The sequence below is a fragment of the Symsagittifera roscoffensis genome, chromosome 1, assembly GCF_963678635.1.
Source record: "Symsagittifera roscoffensis chromosome 1, txSymRosc1.1, whole genome shotgun sequence".
NCBI lineage: Eukaryota > Metazoa > Xenacoelomorpha > Acoela > Convolutidae > Symsagittifera > Symsagittifera roscoffensis.
In genome coordinates, this window is record NC_087062.1 from 5,356,808 (window position 1) to 5,376,749 (window position 19,942).

A 19,942-nucleotide genomic window follows, 5' to 3' on the forward strand; every position below is an offset into this window, starting at 1 on the left:
AGGTCTTCAACCTAAAAGGTGTTGAAGAGATTAAGTGTTTCAACAGTCCTAAGTTTTTGATAGACGGTGCATATATTTTTTAAGTTTTTGATAGACGGTGCATATATTTTTTAAGTTTTTGATAGACGGACAGTGCATATATATTTTTTTATAAAAACTGAAAAAAGACAGATATTTGAAACATTTTTTGGACAAAGATCAATCAATTCAAAAAAGTAACTCTATAGCAGGAAACAAAATAAGTAGACAAAAACCAGACAAAATTTTAACTTCTTACAATTTAAGCGATTTGATAATTCACGAAATTATTCTGAAGTTAGGCCGATTTAAAATGACAGGGCCGGAAATATCAACAAAGCCTTTCGGAGCGAAACAAAGTCTTGAATGTTCTGACTGTTTTTTCAGGGTACCTGAAATATATATGAGTAAGGAAAAGATAATTGCATTTTCTCTAATGTAATGTAATATGTAGTTCTGGTTTCTGCGATTCGCAGAAGTTATATGAAAAAGTATCCAACCTGTCTAAGCATAATATGTTTCTCTTATTTCCCAACTTTCCAGACTGAGTTATTTTGTTCAGCAAAATTCTTTTTTGGCGACTCAAGGTCGTTTATTTTGCGTCTAGAAATTTCTCGTGGTACCACTAATGCAGTCGAAACTGGTCAGCCTGTAGTAGACCTGAAGCTTGAGGTCAAATGGGAGCTTGTTCTCGCACACTACGATTTGGTTTTGAAACAAGCCCAAAAAGCTAAAGAGCAGCATAGACATTAGGTTTTGATGCTTACAAGAGAGGTTTGCTTTTTAGAAATTTTTAAAGAAGAAAAAATATAATTTTATCTGAAAGAAAGGGCTTCTCTTAGACACTCCTGAGTGAAGTTTTTTTCCTTAGCAGAAACGGGTATCAATATTTGTCAGTATTAGTCTGATCAAATCGAATAATGAGAACTTTGTCAGACTTCTGTGGCACAGATTGTATTTTTTTCAATTATGTCAGAAGACTAACAACGCGCAAACGCTCTTTCAATATGCCTTTTTTGTACTAGAACTTTTCTGGTAAAAAGCAAAAAATTTTTTGAATCAAAACTTTTCTTGAAAAAAGCAAAACCTTTTTTTATCAAAACTTTTCTTGAAAAAAGAAAAACATTTTTGTATCAAATTTTTTCTTGAAAAAAGCAAAACGTTTTGTGTTAAGCAGCAGTCAGAGTTTTGCTCGTAGCAGCGCAGATTTTCACTTTAACTGATTCTAGGGACATATAAACGTGCCAAATTTCAAGCTGGAATGATTATTAGGAGTAATGAATGGACTTTTATATAGGTCTTGGTGATAATTCTTTGTTTTTTTTTCTTTCGAGGAAAAAGTCTAAAGATGTTCTATTAACTACGCAGATTTTAATTCATACATATTCTTGCTTTAAAAAGTGCACTTAGGTATGTATGCATCATATGAGTTCAGTTAAATTTCAACTGTTAAAATGTAACTCTGAAACATACGAACGTGAAAATGGCGCAACAAAACGTGAACGACTTGTAGTTTCAAAAGTGGAATTTAGTTTTTAGATTAATCGGCGGAAGAAAATTTTGCCCTATTAATCCAGTTTTCTCAAATTGATTTAATATTATCGAAAAAAAAAAACATGAAATCATCTTGAAAATCAAAGAGGGTTAACGCCATATGTTTTTTTATGTTGAAAATCGAAACTGAAGTCTTTTTCCAAAAATTAAGTCAGATTTTGTTCTGTTTCCTTACGTTCACTATTCTTTTACAACTGTAAATTGGCTATGTTTGGTATGGGGATGAGTTCACAGAGCTCAATAATTTTACGCTTAAATTTTGAACATCATAAAAGAATGTATGTAGCGCACATGAGGTTGTCCAGAAATATGCTCAAAAGAGCTTGCAGGTGATATATTTTCTAAGCTTCATTTTTAGATAGTCGAAAAGTTCACAAGGGTTCCAAGCTAATTCGGTAAAAACTGTTATCGAGATACCAATGAAACTCTTTATTGTTATAGAAACTTAATATCTATTTACCCCTATTGCAAAAAAGGAAGTTCGTATTGAGGAACCAAGTTTGTATACCCTTACTTGTTGGTTTAGCTGATTTCGCAGTTGGTAAACTTTTATTAGGTTCCATAGGGGTTATAACTTTTAAGATCATCCATTCAATACTCTTCAACGCCAAGTATTAACCATTTTATTTAATAAAGCTAAAATTGACTGTGGTTTCTCTTCAAGTACCAGAACTAATTCATTGATTAGGTTCTTCATGTTCGCTTAGAAGAAGTTTGTTATGAGTGTAAATTATTTAAAATGAAGAAACCGCGAAAAAAAAAAGATTTTTGCTTTGAATTTGCTTAAATTTTTGAATTCTTAAAAAAACAGTAGATGCTTTCAAACTTTTTTGAGTTTCAAAAGCAAGTTTTGATAGAAAAGTTTTGATTTTGATAAAAATCGGCTCAATTGCAAAAACAAAATCAATGACAAATCAAAACAAAATCAATGACAAATCAAATCAAAACAAAATCAAACAGAATTTTTCAGAAAATCTTAGAAAAAAAACCCACCTTCGTAATTAGAATTATTTCCGGATTCCTTTTTGAAGATTTGTTTTTAAATTTGCAAAGAAATTTGAACAGATTTTATACGACTTCGAAAGACTAACTGCAAAAGATCAAACTTCTGCTTCAAAAATTACTGACTTTTGTTACAAAAAAAATAAAGTTTCGAGTTTCAAAAAGAAAAATACTTGGCTCCAAAACTCCTTTAAATAAAAAATCATCTTCAAAAAAGTCCCTGCTGAAAACACGATTTTTTAAACTCTCGTTTGAAAAAAAAGCCTATCATGTTTTTCAAGAGTTTTTCTGTTTACTGTTCGATAGTGTAGTTTGCATCCATTGTATCACAAAAAGAAATGAACTGAGAAAATCATAAGCCAAACCGCACAAAAGTTAGGCTTTAGCATGAACAATTTTTAAGAATTTTCCCGGCCGAAAAAAACGAAAAATCATAATTAAAATTTTCACTAGGTTCATCAAATCGTAAAAATTTAGCAAACAAATATGTTCTATATTTAATAATATTTATTTACTATCCATCAAATTCTGCGCTCGAAAAAAAAACGGTAAAAAGCAAAATTTTGAATAAATTTTTCTGTCGACACCGATAATTATTGTCAATGGTTAAGAAGCAATGACAAAAAATAACTTTTTTTACAGGTTTTTAAAAATTTAACCCTTCTTAAAGTTTGTTGTGATGTGTAAGATGCTTCTTGTGATATAATTTTTTCTTCTATTGACAAAGTATTTTCAGCGCAAGTTTTGATTGATTAAAAAAGTCAAAAGGATCCAGTTTTTGAGCCAAAAGTTTGGTTGAGATTTTGGAGAAAAAATGCTCCTTAATAACTCTGGTGAAATTTGAAGACACTTTTGTTCTCTTCACTTTTTGTCTAATTTTAACCAAACTTGAGAATAATGCGTTCAAAAAGTCAAGTTTTGTTTGTTTTGTCCTGATAATTTAAATCAACACTGTACCAGTTATTATAACTAGTTGTTTTCAGCCCTAATTGATGTAAATGATTTTTACATAATCAATTTTTTTCAATCAACAAAATATTGCCAGATCGTAATGAGCGCGATGCGACAACTCGTATCAAGCGAAAGCTCCCACATGTTTGTATGAGCGACAACGCATACAGGCAAAAATTTTGGACTAGGTGACAATTGGCAAAAGCAGATTACGCGGTACTAGCTTGCATGTTTGATACCTCAACAAACAAAAGTACTTCACATGGTTGATCCCATTTTTTTTGGTTGCCAAGCTGCGTACCCGTACATCAAAAAAGCTCTAAATTTGTAGAAAAATTTTAAGTATACCAATTAACCTAACTTTCTGTGTTTTCTAGACAGTAACTATGATTCAGTTCTCATCTAATATTGGAAATAAACAATTTTTTATAAAGAATGACCTAATGTCAGTTCACCTCTCAACCGAAACAAGATTTACCGAAAAGAGATATTGATTCTACCATACTTTGATTGAGTACATACAAAAAACGCAGCAAAAAAATCCAAAATAACACCTGTTATAACAAGCATTACTTTGAATTGGGTTGGTACAAGTATCCGGGTTGACCTCCATAGACCAAAAACGCTAATCACACAATTTCATAAGCTAAGTCTGTGAAAAAATACTAGTCATACAAATTTTATGCATTTTGCTAAAATAGTGTCATCAATTTTCTGAAGAAAATTTTTCTTGTTTCGGCTCAAATTTCGATGTATCGTACTAAATTAGCCGTAATTTTTGAAATTAGCCAAAATTTTGAAATCTAGTAGTTTTGAAATTAGCTGCAAACATTTTGTGTGTTTTTTTTTTTCAACCGCAAATTGAGTTTCGTACTCAACAAAACATTTTTCAAAAATAAAATTTGCGTGCAAAAATTAATTTTTGTGTGTACAACGTAGACTTGGATACACTAATAACGGAAATTTCCAAAAGTGTATGATAAGCATTTTTTTCCATGTATGAGAATTGTATGATTTGCATTTTTGTTCAACCCGGGTAATTGAAACCTTCAGGTCATGTAGCCTCATGAACTAATCGAGGGTTCAAACACCATTAGGTGATTTTTTTCTGGATGTTAATAGTCTATGTTAGAAATTACATCAGAAATAAGGTCGGAAATTCAATCAGAAATTAGACAAGCAAAAAATACTTCAAACACCTTAAGAAATTTCGTGCCAGACAATTAAATTAAAAGTTCAGTAGTTTCTGCCCACTTATAATTCACCGACTTGATCTTCTGATTACAAAGAGTTGATTACATTGATTATTGATTGCTTTCTCTCGCAAATGCGGGTGACCGAAATTTTTGTGTATTTGGAAGTTTCAATAAATTACATTTCAGACCTCAGCTTTTTATAGGAACCAATCCAGTAAGCTGGTAACGATTCAACGGCAAAAACTGATTCACGCGGCGCATTATTCCTCTCGTGTCGATAAGCGAGGCCAGTGTCTTCTTATAATTTTCGGTTTCTACGAATAATCACCAGGCGCGAGTTGTCGCTTTTTTAAGAAAAAAAATGCGAGTTTTCGCTGTCGACCAGTGGTCAATTTCGACGAGTTGTCGCTTTGTCAGCTATGCGATCTACTGCTCGATTTAAAGATGTCTGTGAATTCAAATAAATTACCTTGACGGCATCAATTCGGTGGTATTGGCATATGGGTTGTCATCATACTCGTTTTTCCTATAAATAAACAAGATAACTTACTTTTTATCTATAACAAACGTTGTTCCTCTGTCTGTTTGCTTTAAACAATTTTTCAATTTTCCTTATAATAATTGTCTTAATTGAGTAATTTTGACAAGATTTTTTTTTCAAAAATTATGGGCTCTTTTTTTTGTCATAGTTCTAAATTTTTCGACCCCAACTCTGACAAAACTTTATTTAACATATTCAGCAAACTTTTGTTACCCTTTGGAACAAATTGAAACCCATAATTGTGGACACAGGGGCGGTAAAAATAATTTTGGGTCTATCAACAACAATTAGCTCAACTGCTGTATTCACACATCAGTTGATATTTCATTTAAGACAGTTGATATATATGATAATTCGGCTAAATTGGAATCGGCCTATTGAACTATGGCCAGTGTTTGAAAAACTAAAGTCGTATATTATTACGTAACTGTTATACAAGTTAGGCTGCTTGACACAGCGGATGTTTGAACTATCGGATGTTTGCCCTGGACCCGACATGCATACGTGACGTTACCTTGTTTTCATCTTCTTGTAAATGATGATTGAAGCAAGAGCCGAGACTACAAGAACGAGGAGCCCAATGGGAGGCAAAATATACACAAGCAGTGGAATTTTGTCAGCTGGCTCTGAAATATTCAAAACTTCACAAGATTTCCGGATGGATCGCCCTAACTGTTCCCCCCCCCCCATAGTACTTTGGTATCTTAGTATCTCTTTGACAATATCCCCCCTCGCGTACCCAATAACAAATATCCCCCTATAAATAAATAAATCAACGGTTAAGCATATGAGATTTTTGTATCTAGCAACGAATTTTACCCCTTTTGCAAAAGGGGGATATAGTTAAAGAGAGTCGTACCTTGCAACGAGTTGTAAGCCCTTTAAAGAACTTATTGAATGGGTTAGCGTATGTGAAATTTGCATTTTGTAACAAATAACCTCCCATATTGAAATAGGGAAGAGGGATAATAAAAAGGTCACACTCGATTTACGGTTTTCCATCATAATAAGAAGGTCACACTCGATTTACGATTTTCCATCATTGAAATTTTTGTACTGAAGTTTGATCTGAAAAAAAATTTTCAGCAAAAAATAAATTGCTCTATATTAATTTTTTAAATTTTTATTGACGTTTTGTCAAAAAAATGTGCTGAACAGGTCGATCTTTTAAATGGCTTTTGAAGAAATCTAAGAGGGATCTCCTGAAACTTGTAGTTTGCGGCAACCAATTTTCCTAAAGTGAGTTCAGCTCAATATAAATCTGAGGAAGATTTTTCCTGACTGCAAATTTTTGTTGAATTTAAAAACAAAATCATTAATTTAAACTTTGAATGGTCAAATTGAATTTTTACGACCCCTATAGCTTTCAGGCAATATAATCGATTAGATACAGATTATATACAGATTATTTACAGATTATCTACAGACTATCTACAGCTTTTACTGTATAAAGATTCTATACTGATTACATGCAGATTATCTACAGATTATATAATATGTAGGTTTTACACAATAGAAAAATTGATAATTTTGGCACTGAAATCCATTTATTTTTGGTGGAAAAAAAAGTTGATTCAATCTGTACAGAATCGTTTATCGTTCGCAAAATGGTTGTAGATAAACCGATTCTATACTTACGTTTATCTGTAAGTTTTTCTCTATAAAATAGATTTTTATCCACTGCTGTCACTGCGGGTTATTCAATCACATGATATCAAGTTCAATTTTTTTCCACAATTAAGGAAGAAAAAAACTCAATAAAAAACAACAACAAATAACTTCATAGCTGTACAGAGCAGTCAGACATTTTCAGGTTTGCCCTGATACAAAAAAGTTTCTGATTGAAATTTTAACAAAATTGCTGCTTATACTCGAAGGAACCCTCTCCCTAAAATTAATGATTTTTTCTTCGATACTTTTTTTTTTCAGCCACCAACTAGAAAAAAAGGAAATCAAAAGAGGAATAATATTTTTCAGTTTAAAAAAAAACTAATTTTTTGAAACTTTCATAGACACAAATACGATATATATGTTTTTGAGCTTCAAGAATCTTTTATGATTGATATAATTTTTTAAATACCTTTTCAATTTGAGAAAATTGGAGTATTACTGAGTGTTTTGAGCCAATTGGGAATTTTGAAAGAAAAAGCTTGTTAGTTTTTGCATTATTATTTGCAAGTTAGATATCCGAAAGCAAATTAACCTTTCTATAAGAAATCCTGAAAAAAACTGAGTTATAAGGATTTTATATGCAAGTTTATCACAACGAAAATCAAGCGTGATCAATTGTTAAGAGTAATACTGGAAAAATAAAAAAGCACACAATCTATACGACCAAGCGTAACTAAAAATTTTAAACAAAACTCAAGAAACGCCTAAGAAATCATCTAATTTAGCCTCCAAATTTTCTCAAATCTCTTCAGTTCATTTTCCTCATACGAAAAACGGCTTTAAGGCAACTAGATTAATAGACACATTTTTCTTATCTTCTTATTAAAAAAACACGGTTTTTGCTTAAGAACCGATGGCTATTTTTTTTTAAAAATGAGTTGAGATCTTTGTTCAATTCAGTTTCACCAGAGAAAAAACTTGGCGTGTGTGTTTCATGACCGATACCAATCTAATATTTTTTTTTAAAATTAAGTCACAAAAAATTGGTTGTAACTATGTAAAGTCGGTTTTAAAAAGTCGACTTTCAAAAAAATTCAAAAGATTGAAAAAGTTTTCAATTTTTTTTGTTAACATTTGTTTAAAAAAGAATTTGGAGTTTACAAAGACATGTATTTAAAGAAAAACGTAATTCGCATTCCATTTTGGAAAAATCCGAAATCAACAAAAAACCAATTATGAAACAGGGAATCCACAGACAAAATAACTTGACTAGGGATCATTTGATTATGGAATCCACTGACATAAGCCTCTAAAACACGCAAAATGTGTTTCTGTGGAATCCGGACGCGTGAAAGCACAAATATGTAATTAGTAGTTGTAAAACCGAGCTTGGCGTCGCAATGCAATCAATTTCAAAGATGTACTTGTAAAACTTGATTTTTTCCCCAAACAACCTATAAAAATCACGACGTAAGTAGATGCAGTTTCCCGATTTTTAAGAGACACCCGAAGAGAAGGACTGCGGTTAACATGGAAAATACAAACTCGTTTCAATTTGAGTTCTGGCCGACGCCGGTAGTTTTTTCCCATAGATGGAGATTGATCCTGTGACTTTGTAAACCTCGCCGCTTTCTAGTCCTTCAACTGTAACCGTGCATGAAAGCTGCTCAAATCTTATGTTGCAGAGTTTTCCAGATTTCTCTCCCCTGTATGCGACTGAGTTTGGCGCGCTCACAGTTGCTGCCTGAAGAAAAGAATAAAAACCAAATAACTTCGTTGTTTTTTCCTGATCTATTGTTGATAAGGCGTTCACTCAGAGATCGTCACATTACGTGTGTATTCGATCCCCTGCCGTGGCAATGATAGTGAATGAAAACAAGCTCTCACTTGACCTCTAGCTTCAGGTCTACCCCAGCCTGAGATCATGAGCCCCTACATTTTCAATCCGGAATATGGGGAAATAAGAGAAACGGACTATGTGCTAGCCTTTCGTAGACCCTCTGTGAATCGCAGAAACTACAATTATTATCAAATATGCTGAACAAGAAACGATGGGCCCTTTTTTCTCGACAACCAGTTATTATTGTTTTTGGAATTACTCAATGCAGCTCGAATCACGATTGAAAAAATCGTTCGATCTTTGGTTGTAGAAGCTGGACTTTTACGGTGAAAAAAAAACACCTCAATTCTAAAAATTTCCTTCAAAGGTCTGAAAAAAACTAAGTTTCTCAGTTCATGTCAGCGATCAATTTTTTTTCTTGCCATCTTTAGTAGCTTGCTTTTGTGGCTTGCTCCTCTATTGAATACATAAACGGGAAAATAAACTTAATGATTGATTTCGTTTTCCTATAACTGACCTCGTATAGGATTTGGATTTGGTCTCTGATTCGAATGATTGACTGTGACCTCGATTTGAGCAATAGCACACACTGTCTCTGACTGCACTCATCTTTTCTGTCCACGCTCAAGTCAACGTACACTTCTGGAACTACACAAACATATTTTTTATCACATGTAGGGTTATTGCAGGGATCTTGTTAACTATGGCCCTCCTAAAGTACTTCGGAACGAGCTGCTACCCTATTGTAAGAAGAAGAAGAAGAAGAAGAAGAAGAAGAAGAATTTGTTTATCCAAAATCATGCAAATACAAACAACAATCATCAATTTATTTCCAACTAGTTCAAACAAACGATATCGAACCATTCAAATCAGTACATGAAAATGGAAAAGATAGACGACTGGCGCATTGTGCACCTACTTAAGGTCTACCCTCTATTCGAAGAAATTAGAGTTCATATTAGAAAAAAAATTATAATAATGAAAAAAGGAAAAAAAATTCAAACTTTTAAAGCGGTTTTTTTGATCTTTTTGGTGATTTAGCACAACTCGGTAGCATACACTCAAGCCAGGCTGTTATCGATAATAAAATACGATGTCTTAACAACCTCAAAAATTAATGATTAATCAAAAAGGTGAAAAATAACAATTGTTTTTTAGAATAGTTTAAATTGGAAAGGAATAAAAAGGGGTATAAAACTGCAGTTAGACAAGCTCATTTATCTTTTTGATAATCTGGTATTATGTGTTAAGAGCAGAGTCCTTTTTCAAAATTTTTCAAAAAATCAAAGATTTTTTGAAGATTCAAAATTTTTGAAAAAAAAGCTATATCTCAAAAACTGCAAGGAATAGGAAATTCATTTTTTAGGGTAGAAACGCAACCCTAGCTTGATTATCAGTTAGCCTTAAATCCTGGGTAAAAATTTTCAATAAACTGAATATATACTGAAATTCATGCTGTATCAATTCGTTAATTTCGAGTAAGTTTTTTTGAAATCGTTTTCTTCGTTTTATGACACTTTTCCATTATTCCCCAGCAACAATTTATTTTCACTCATCATTATCAGAAGTGTTGTTCCTCTGTTTGTTGAAGCACAAGTTTTCATTTTATTTTTACAGAATGGCGGTACGAATGTTAAATGTTTTGAAAAACTTGTTTCATATGCAAAACTTTTAAGGAAAACATAGAATTTAAAAACTTTATGGAAAGTCTTTGATTCAACAAGCTGAAACTAAGTTTCAACAAATCGTAAACAAATAGCTCATGCATTGTTATTATTTTGTTGTCAATAAAAGATTGTGTAATTGAATCATGTTTCCTTTTGAAATAAACCATGCGATTGGTTTTTCGCTGGAGCAAAAACTTTAATCCAAAAAAGCAAAATTCGTGCCACCATGTACGAGCAAACCATAATGTTTCGTTTTCGAATGTTAATTTTTGAGAAAAATTGCAGTTGGTAAAAAGTATTTCATTTTTGAAATTATACCGCAATGACTCCCTAAATTCGATTTTACTATCTGAATTTGTTGAAAAAACTTTGAGTTAACATCTAAGATGACACTAAGTTTTTGTAAAAGGGTCAGCTTTATAATAGAAATCAAGAATGTTGACGCCAAGGTAGGAAGCACTTCTATTTTTTTCAAAAGTTAGAGAGGTAATTTTATCTGAGTTTAAGTCAAATTATTTAGGCAAAGCCAGGATGAAAATTTCGTCAAATGTAATTGAAAATCCTCGAAATTTGAAGTATCGTACAATATATTTGTTTCATCAGCGAAACAAAAAAACACGTTTTAATTTAAAACTGCATGATGCATACTATTTATAAAATTCAGAAAAATAAAAGGGCCTAAAACAGAGCCTTGAGGTACACCTGTAGTGATTGGTAGTCAATCAGAGAAATAGTTATACACATTTACACATTGAGAACTGTTGAAACAATAATTTTCACACCATCTTTAACAGTTTCCACGTACTCCATAGATCTCGAGCTTCCTCAACAGAATCAAGTGTTCAAATGTATTAAAACCATTTTTTAAATCAGCAAAATTTACATTTTGTGTTTTTATCGACGTTTAATCTTATTTGTTCCGAGACTACTGCTAGTGCATCTTCCGTTGCATACTTCTGTCGAAAACCAAATTGACGATGATACAATTTTTCATTCTTTTATGGTAATTGTACAAACGAGAGTGCATAATCTTTTCAATTACTCCACTGCAGCAACTCAAAAGTGATATTGAGTGATGATTGCTTTTTTCAATTCTACTATCAACTTTGAAAAAAGGTTAACGTTGGCTAATTTTAGGTTTTCTGGAAAGATTCCAGAAGCAAAAGAAAGTTTTCTCAAATATGTTAAATAGGGTGCTATCACAAAACGACTTTTTAAGAGAAAAACGTTACTAATTTCGTCAATCCCATAAATTGCGTAGATTTTAAGCTAATTTTAACATGGATTACCTCGAAAACTGAGCTGTTGAGAAGATACGTTTATTGACTTGCTATATCAATCTGATAAACTGGATCAACAACTTCATATGTTTCATTTCGTCAGCCAATTTGGTGCCAACAGTTGGAAAATACTCAACGAAATACTCATTGAAAGTGTTAGCTTTTGATGGATGTCAGACAAAATTCTTTCATCTAATTTGAGTATTGTGGTTTAAGGATTTTACGTTTAATTTTAATTGAAACCTTATACACTTGTCTCGAGTCTCCAAAACAATCATAAAATTTAGAATAATAATACTTTTTTGGCCTTTCTGATTTTTTTTAACTTTCCAACGTTTACTAAGAAAATATTTTGTTTTTTGCCAGTATTTTGCAGTCCTGATTTGCATAATTTGTATATTTGATTTTTTTATTTCAAGATTGAGTATTTCAAGTTTTTATGAAACCAAGGAGCAAAATTCTTGTTTTCAGAACAACATTCCCGTATGGGAGCAAATACGTTTAAAGATTTCTGAAGGCATTCATTAAGATTAAATTAGGCAAAGTTAATGCTTACATGATTGGTTAGAATGGAAATCTCCAAGTTCTCTTTTAGAACATGCAGGAAGTCCTTCATTTAGTTTTTTTTTGTTAAAAAAGACATATCACTGTAACAATAACACGATGAATTTTTTTCATGTAGATACAAAACTTTAAAACTACCGGATAGTGGTCGCAAAAGCATTCATTTTTTATTAATTCAATGGTAGGATTTTCCAAATTTTGTGTTTTATAGTGATCTATACATGTTTCTGAGGAATTACTAATTCGAGTTGCAGACTTATTCAATAGTTCAAATCCATTGACTGTTAATGAATCTAGGTAAGATTGCTGTGTGTTATTACTCGCTTTACTTTAAGTATTGATATTAAAATTTCCAGCTAAGTTTTTGGTAACCTAAACCGAGAAAGATTTCATCATTCTTTATCAAGTTCATCGACAAACTGAATTATATTGAAGAATGGTGGAACAAATGCTGAGTTATTTAATTGTTTCCAATCATTCAACAAGTATTGAGATGGATTCTGACGAACCACTATCAAGTTTTTCAATTAAATTGATTTTTTTTCCGTCAAAACGGTTCCACCAACTCTTGTTATTCTATTATTCGTGATAGCGATGTGAAAACCTTTCATTCTATACATTTTGAGATCGTCATTTCCATTTAACCAAGTTTCTGTTAAACATAATCTAAGTTTTTAAAGGAGAGCACATTAGACAGTAAAACATTAAGATTAGCATATACGATTTTTCGTTGTTGCAGTTTAGGTTGTTGCTGAAATATTTCAAAAAAAATTTCTCAGAGCATTGAATAACATCTTGTAAGTGTAGCCTAGCAGCTTTTCTCACTCGAAGAATTAGTCAGTTTTAATAATCTGATCATTTCCTTCCTACTGAAAGAAAATAAACTCTTCACACGTCAAGTCGTTCGCAATACGGGCATCGTTTCTCATCGAGTTGAAAAAGTTGAGCCTTTGTCGGCTCATGTCTCTCAATACTCGTACAAAACTCAGCTGTTGATTTTCTCTCAAACATTTTTTTCGTAGTAAATTGATTTTCGCAGTCGATCTCGCAGAACATGACAATTAATGGCCTACTCTGAGTGCCGCGCCCTGGGAGTCGATCTGCAACAGGGAGTCGATCTTTTTCATCAAAAGTCGCATCAATTTGTCCGCTAAGTCGATCACATTAGTTACCGTTACATTTCCCTGTTCATATTCTTTGCGATTTTCAAATTACAAAATTTCCTCACTTAAGCCGGTTATTCTTACATTGTCTCGTCGATTGTACGATTCCAACCATCCAGCTTCCAATAGAATTTGTAGCGTTTTCTTCCACCTCAGATTGGAATTTTTTTTCTGAAGTCCACCATTATTTCGTCGACTAAATATTTTATCGACTCGTTCACTTCTGTACTCATCGTTTGAGTCACCTCAGTTTTAAGTCTTTCCATTTGTTTTGAGTTGGTAGTTTCGAATGTCTGGATAATAGTTGCTTTAGATTCTTCATTTGGTCGGCTCAGCATAATGAAGTGTTTTTGAAATCGGTCCTATCTTCCTTTCTGTCAGTACCAAGAGGGGTTGATTCCTGAAATCTCAAGTTTTGCATTTCCTTCAAGGGGGACTGGTTCTTGTCCGAATCTATTTTCAGTTATCTGAAACTATTAAATGATTTCATCACAACAATTAAAGAATATAACAACTGAAAAGGATATATTCACAGTAAAGCGGTTAAAAATATACAAACAAATCCCCTCTCCCTGTTCAAGTAGACACTCTAGTAATCATTCCACTCTATTTGTCAGTCAATTTTTGCAAACGGAAAAGGACCAATTAACTCCCGGACACTTGTACCAGGGTAAAACAAATTTTTCTTTGTAAATTTTAATTTTTAACCAAATTTCGAACAAGTAAAGCGCGAAATAAGGTGTTTTCTAATTGGAAAAGTCATGAAAAACCTTTTAAATCCAGAAAAACTAGTTTAACTCCAGCAAAAATTGGAGCACATCAATTTAATATCAATTGTCTACGCTCTAACTTTTTGTCTAATTTTTCTCATTACAGCAAGCACAGTAAACGACACAAAATTGTGAAAAAATAGTCATTTTTTATTATTGTGGTCGGAGGCTCCTGCATTCACTATTTGCACAGCAACCCGAATACTTTCTAATAAAATTATGCTTTTATAATAAAATATAATTGCATTTTTTCTCAAAAGTATCTAGCCCCAACATACACACATCCGACAATACATGACATGATTCGACGAAATTGTTGTTAATTTGACACCAAAAGGAGTTTCAACTGCCTAATGTAAATTTTGAATAAATAATGAAAAAGAGTTTTTTGAGTTTTTTGTTCAATTGCATATTTTATAAGCCCAATCTGAACAACTTTGCATAAAATATATTGGATAAATTGAAAAAATTGAGACTTCAAAAACTGATTTGAAATTTTTGTATTTCATAGCCCACAAACAATCATTAACTTTGGGAGCTCTTTTTGTATATTCTCAGCTTTTATATTTTCAGTTTTGAAATGCCTGTTCTCAAGGACAAATCTGGAGCTTTACTTCTAGTTTCAAAAAAATTTTGCGCAGACCAAGAGAAAATGATCAAAACGTCTGCAATAATGAAGCAGGGCTCTGCACGAACTTTATCAACCCTAAAATGCGCGACAAAAAAAACGCAATTTTTATGCTAAAATTTTCCAAAAACGCCCAAAAACGGCTTTTTTGACCTGTTTTTTTTTTAATTTCGCCTACGGTGCAGAAAAATTGTCAAAATAGGGTCTTTATAGTGTTTTGGGAGGGCTCGGAAAATCAATTTGGTCGACTTAAAAAAATTCGACAGAACTTTCTGATCGGAGCTATAGTTTAGAATATGTAATTTTTCAGGAAAATTCAACATTTCCCCTCTTTAGAGTTTTCGAAGATGAGCTGACCTATTTCTAAATTGCAATTTTCAGCCAATTAGAAGAAAGAAATAAGAAATGAGCGTTGAAACATTTTGATAGAAAAATAAATTAGGGTGGATAACTTTTCGTTTGATGTTTTTGGGGAAGCCATGTGAGATTTATGTAGATTTTTTCGGATGAAATTATTTCTCTTATTTTCGGCGGCAGTTCGAATTATTCCCTCCTATTCACGGGTATACATTACCTTCATTAAGGTCGTAGGTAAAGTTGATCTTTTCGGATTTCTCATAAAATTTGCTTCTTGCTTTTTCTTCAGTGATAGTTGTCAGTTGGAGAACCACTTCCGACCGAGATGACAGTTCCGACGTTTCCAAACAAATGAGGCCAATTTCTTGCTGAAACAATGCGATCAAAGTAATCAACGGTTGTGAATAAGTTGTTCAGGTTTGTTGTATACAGTGTTGCTGTAAATTATTCGAACAAAACGAATAAAAGTTGAAATCTAAAACGCGTTTCTCTCCAACTGATATTACCTAAGACAAAAAATGATGAAGACAATGTTTGCTTAGACAATTAGAAAAGTTATGCAATTTTGTTTCAAAATTCGGGCTCAAAAATTGCCCAAATATAAATCATTTTTGCTTGTTTCTTTTTCAGTCAGTTAAAAAGTGAGCAAAAACTGAAAAAAAATCTGCAATACCTATATGAGAGTCTTCACTACGTTCATTACTCTTAAAAACGTTTTGGACAAAGTTTCGGAGATTATGCCCTTTCTACACTTCGCAGGGCTACATAAAAAGCTCACTTTGAAATAGTTTTGAAAAATTGAAATCTATAACGGGTTTTTCTCCAACTGAGTTTAATTTAGACAGTAACTGATGAAGACAATGTTTGGTGGCGAGGGACATGTGATATGATACACCCCATTACTACAGAGATGATTTGGGATCTTGGATTTTAGAGAGCGGACAGCAGTTTTCAGTTTCCGGGTTGTGAAAATAACAGGGACACGAGTGATATAGTTCACACGTCTTCTAAACGTGTCACTCACAGTGGCTCTGTCTTGCGAAGTGAACATTGTTAACAGGCCTTTGTCTTTCTTCTGCCTGTCCGTGATGTTGATTTTTGGACCCAAGAGTTTATCAATAGTTTATCTGACGATGGGTTTGTAGAATTGGGGTGGATACTGGTTTGCTTCCCATATCTTCTTAGCCTTTTGAATACCAGTATGAAAACTGTTCCATGTCGATGTGGCATTAAAGATGCGGTGAATGCTGCCCTGAATTATGTTGCGTTTGTGACCAATCGGTGCAAGGGCTCTGAGGGAAAGGATCAGTCCAGTATCTGTGGGTTTCTGATACCAAATCGTACTCACACATGCATCCTGGCATTTTACGGACATGTCCAGAAAAGGGATCCCGTTGTCTCTCAACCTTTCGATAGTAAATTCCAAGTTGTGATGAAGCGTGTAGACACTGTCTTAGATGCTGTCGATAGAGTCACTCTGCGCAGATCTCAAGATATCGTCTACATAGCGTCCAAAGATTTTGCTTTTTCCCTCATGGCCGGAACCGTCTCCTCTTCTTGGCACTGAGTGCAAATCCACTGGTCACCATGCATGTTCTTAATTACATTGAGTGAGATCTCACTGGCGTTTACGGTGAAATCAGAAATTGCATTTCTTGCACCGTATAGAGTATCCTTTCCAAGTAGGATCCTTTCCATATTTGAGTATCCTTTCCATATTTGAACTTGAGCCTCTTTTGTAGCTCCACAAAGTTGATGCACTGTATAATCTTCTGGTTTTTGCAAAAAAAATAAATTGAATTTACTGTTATTGCCAACATAGATAGTTTTTTTCAGTCGAAAAACTAATTTTTTTCTTTAAAAACAATTTTTAACAAAGCCAATCGAAGACTGGAAAAGAGTAATGAATGCAAGTAAACATAAAAAAACACTATCTTTGTTGAAAAAACTCAACTTTCGAACTTCAACGTAAAAAAATAGATGCCCTTTGAGCTTTTTGAATTTCTAGCTTAATTTTTGATAGGTGCTTTTTTGATAAAAAGAACCCAACTTGAGAAAACTAGATCGACAGGTAAAGTTTTTATTCCGCTGGAAATCTAAAAACTAAATTCCACTTCCGAAACTAGAAATCGTTCACGAATGTTTGCGCCGTTTGAACGTTCGTGTTTGGAGAGTGCTATTTACGTAAGTTTCAGCTGATGAGTTTCAATTGTACGAAAAAATAACATATATACCTAAATGCATCTAATTTTTAAGACTTTTTCCTGAAAAAAAAATCAGCAATAGCTATACGAGAGTCTTCACTACGTTCATTACTCTTAACAACTTTTTGGACAAAGTTTCGGAGATTATGCCCTTGCTAAATTTTGTGGAGCTACATAAAAAGCTCACTTTGAAATAATTTTGTCTGCAATTGATCCTGTAGTTTTAGCGTACATTTCGATTGACTGAAAAAAGATTAAGTAAAGCAAAAATTTTCTCTGTCATTTTGTCTTAAGTAAACCCAGTTTGAGAAAAACGCGTTTAAGATTTCAATTTTTTTGCGGTTTCTCCAGATAGTTTACATCAGCACGGAAGAATTTTCAAAAAAGTTCTGAAAAACTGTGGGCCTTTTTTTAGATTGACCAAGTTGATTTCGTAGCTCTCGCAATGCAGTAAAAAGATCCCAAGCACTAAAAATATTCTAACTCGGCAAAAATGTTTTAAAAAAAGGCCAAAAAGGCCTTTTCAGACATTTTTTGAAAAGGTTGATAAAAAAATCGCATTTTTTCGGCGCACGCTTCTTCTCAAAATTAGTAATTACTGGCTCTGAAGGCGCCTTCAAAATTTTTAGTGTCCGTCAGCTTACAATGGATACCTCAAATTAGTACAAAGGGGGGACGTTTTGGGTTGACAGGGGGTCGAATCCCTTAGGGAAGGGGAAATCGCCCCCCTGCTCCACAAATCTGCTGGTCTTATTAGTGATTGTTTTTTTTTCTTCAAATCAAACAAATCATACCTGATCTTCAACGGTGTCTTCGACCTCGAAAACAGGGCGATTATTCTGACAAATCTCTATTTCGAGTTTGTTAAAATAAGAAATATTGCGCTGTGATTTCCACAGAAGACAGATCTTATCGTCGAAGTTCAAAATCACATCAGGTTTCGACTCTATCGGTTTCATATCTAAAACATAGCCCCTTTTAACGACAATTACTTGTTAAAAAAACTCAAATAAACTCAAGTTTATTTCTTAGTTAAAAGTTTTTGATTAAAAATGTATATCAACTCTGCATCAACTTCAAGAGACTGTTACAAATGATATTGATCAACTGGACCGATAGAAACTTTTTCTTTTTGTTTTCATGATTATAACTATACTAAATGTGAACAAGACTGCTTGTATCAGTTCCAAAACCTATAGTCCCAACTTGATAGTTTTCACTAAAAAAAATTCAATTTTTTTTCTTAATTTTTTGTTTGTTTTTCATTTTTTTTGGACAATTGATATCCATTATGCCTAATTTACTACTTTTTTCACCGTGTGTACAGTTTTCCAATCACACCGTTCACAAACAACGACAAATTGGAAAAAAAAGAAAAAAGAAAAGAAGAGTTTTTTTCTGCTATTTTTTGTTTAAAACGAATATGGTCGGAACGTTCTGTGCTTCTTTATTTTGTAATGCGAGAGCATTTTTGCTTTTCTTTTAGCAAATAAATTCAAATTTGATTTAAAAGAAAACAACAATAAACCCAAAAAAATCCAGTTTGAGAGTGAAAACATTTTTCCTGAAAAATCGACAGAAATAAAGCACACGCCCTATTAGGGTTTTCACTTTGCTTAATAAAACATGAAAGTAAGCTGGAATATCACTTAGTATCATACTGTTTAAAGTATTCCGATCATTTAAATTTGACTCTTTTCTCATGAAAAAATATCCTTCAGAAAATGTTTTTTTTTAATGTAGTTACTGCGAATCGCAGAGGAGCTATCAGTAGGCCTTAACAGTCCTGTCGAGGATAGTCCATTTGTATCAACTCCCCACATTCCAGACAGTGTTATTTAATTTAATTATTCTTACCCGTGATCAGGTACGTGGTTTCACTCGAACGGCTGCTCAAATTGAAATCACTCGAGGTTTTCACCACAACTTGATAGACAGTTCCAAATTTGGGAAATCTAAGATCGATGTGATTCGACTTGACGTCAAAATAAATTGGCAGAGATTGGAAGTTGTCTAATTCTGAGATGGGAGTAAAGTCTCGCTGTTGCGAGAACTCTCCAATTTCGGAGACAAAGAAACGCTTCCAACTTCCCTCATTCGGCTCTCTCACAGTTAAGTTGAACCATCGTCCATCCGAATTGGTGACTTTATCTGCCCCGGTGATTTTATCTGGTTTGGTGGGAGCTAAAATGTACCAGAAAAAATTCAACAGAAACAAAAACAAGTCAGTTAGAAATCAAAAACCAATAAAAAAATTTCTTCATAAAAGCATTTTTTTCAGATATCAGGCGAGATAAAATGATTATTGCATAGCTGCCGAAAAATTACAGGATGGCTTATGTTAGAACCCAAAATCTTGACATTCTACTTGTTCTTTAAATAAATAAACTGCCGTTGGAAGGTCAAGATATCGTCTCAATACGAGCCATCCTGTTGTTTTTTATACACTAATCAATTCATCTCGCTTAAAACCTGAAAAAAAAACAATTTTTTAAATAAAAAACTTCGTAATGGCTTTTGATTTGCTTTTAAAAAGTGTACCCGAGTCTCCTTGGTTTGATGCATAAAACTTTTTTCGTCACTGATTGTAATTAAA

The 19,942-nt window shown here is 33.0% G+C and overlaps 2 protein-coding genes across 2 annotated transcripts in view; one reads left to right on the plus strand and one right to left on the minus strand.

The window, feature by feature from the left end:
* The window catches only part of LOC134842953 (uncharacterized), a 319,805-nt gene that overhangs the window by 70,761 nt on the left and 229,102 nt on the right, over window positions 1–19,942 (plus strand). The gene's annotated exons all lie outside the window — the stretch shown is intronic.
* Window positions 1–19,942, minus strand: part of LOC134842869 (uncharacterized) — an 86,846-nt gene that overhangs the window by 3,085 nt on the left and 63,819 nt on the right. The window contains exons 9-15 of the mRNA XM_063859410.1: window positions 19,204–19,530; window positions 18,141–18,307; window positions 15,360–15,510; window positions 9,231–9,361; window positions 8,419–8,617; window positions 5,777–5,888; window positions 5,191–5,247 (exon numbers count right to left, since the gene is read on the minus strand). Of these exons, the coding sequence (XP_063715480.1) occupies window positions 5,191–5,247; window positions 5,777–5,888; window positions 8,419–8,617; window positions 9,231–9,361; window positions 15,360–15,510; window positions 18,141–18,307; window positions 19,204–19,530 (1,144 nt within the window). The remainder of the gene's footprint in view (window positions 1–5,190; window positions 5,248–5,776; window positions 5,889–8,418; window positions 8,618–9,230; window positions 9,362–15,359; window positions 15,511–18,140; window positions 18,308–19,203; window positions 19,531–19,942) is intronic.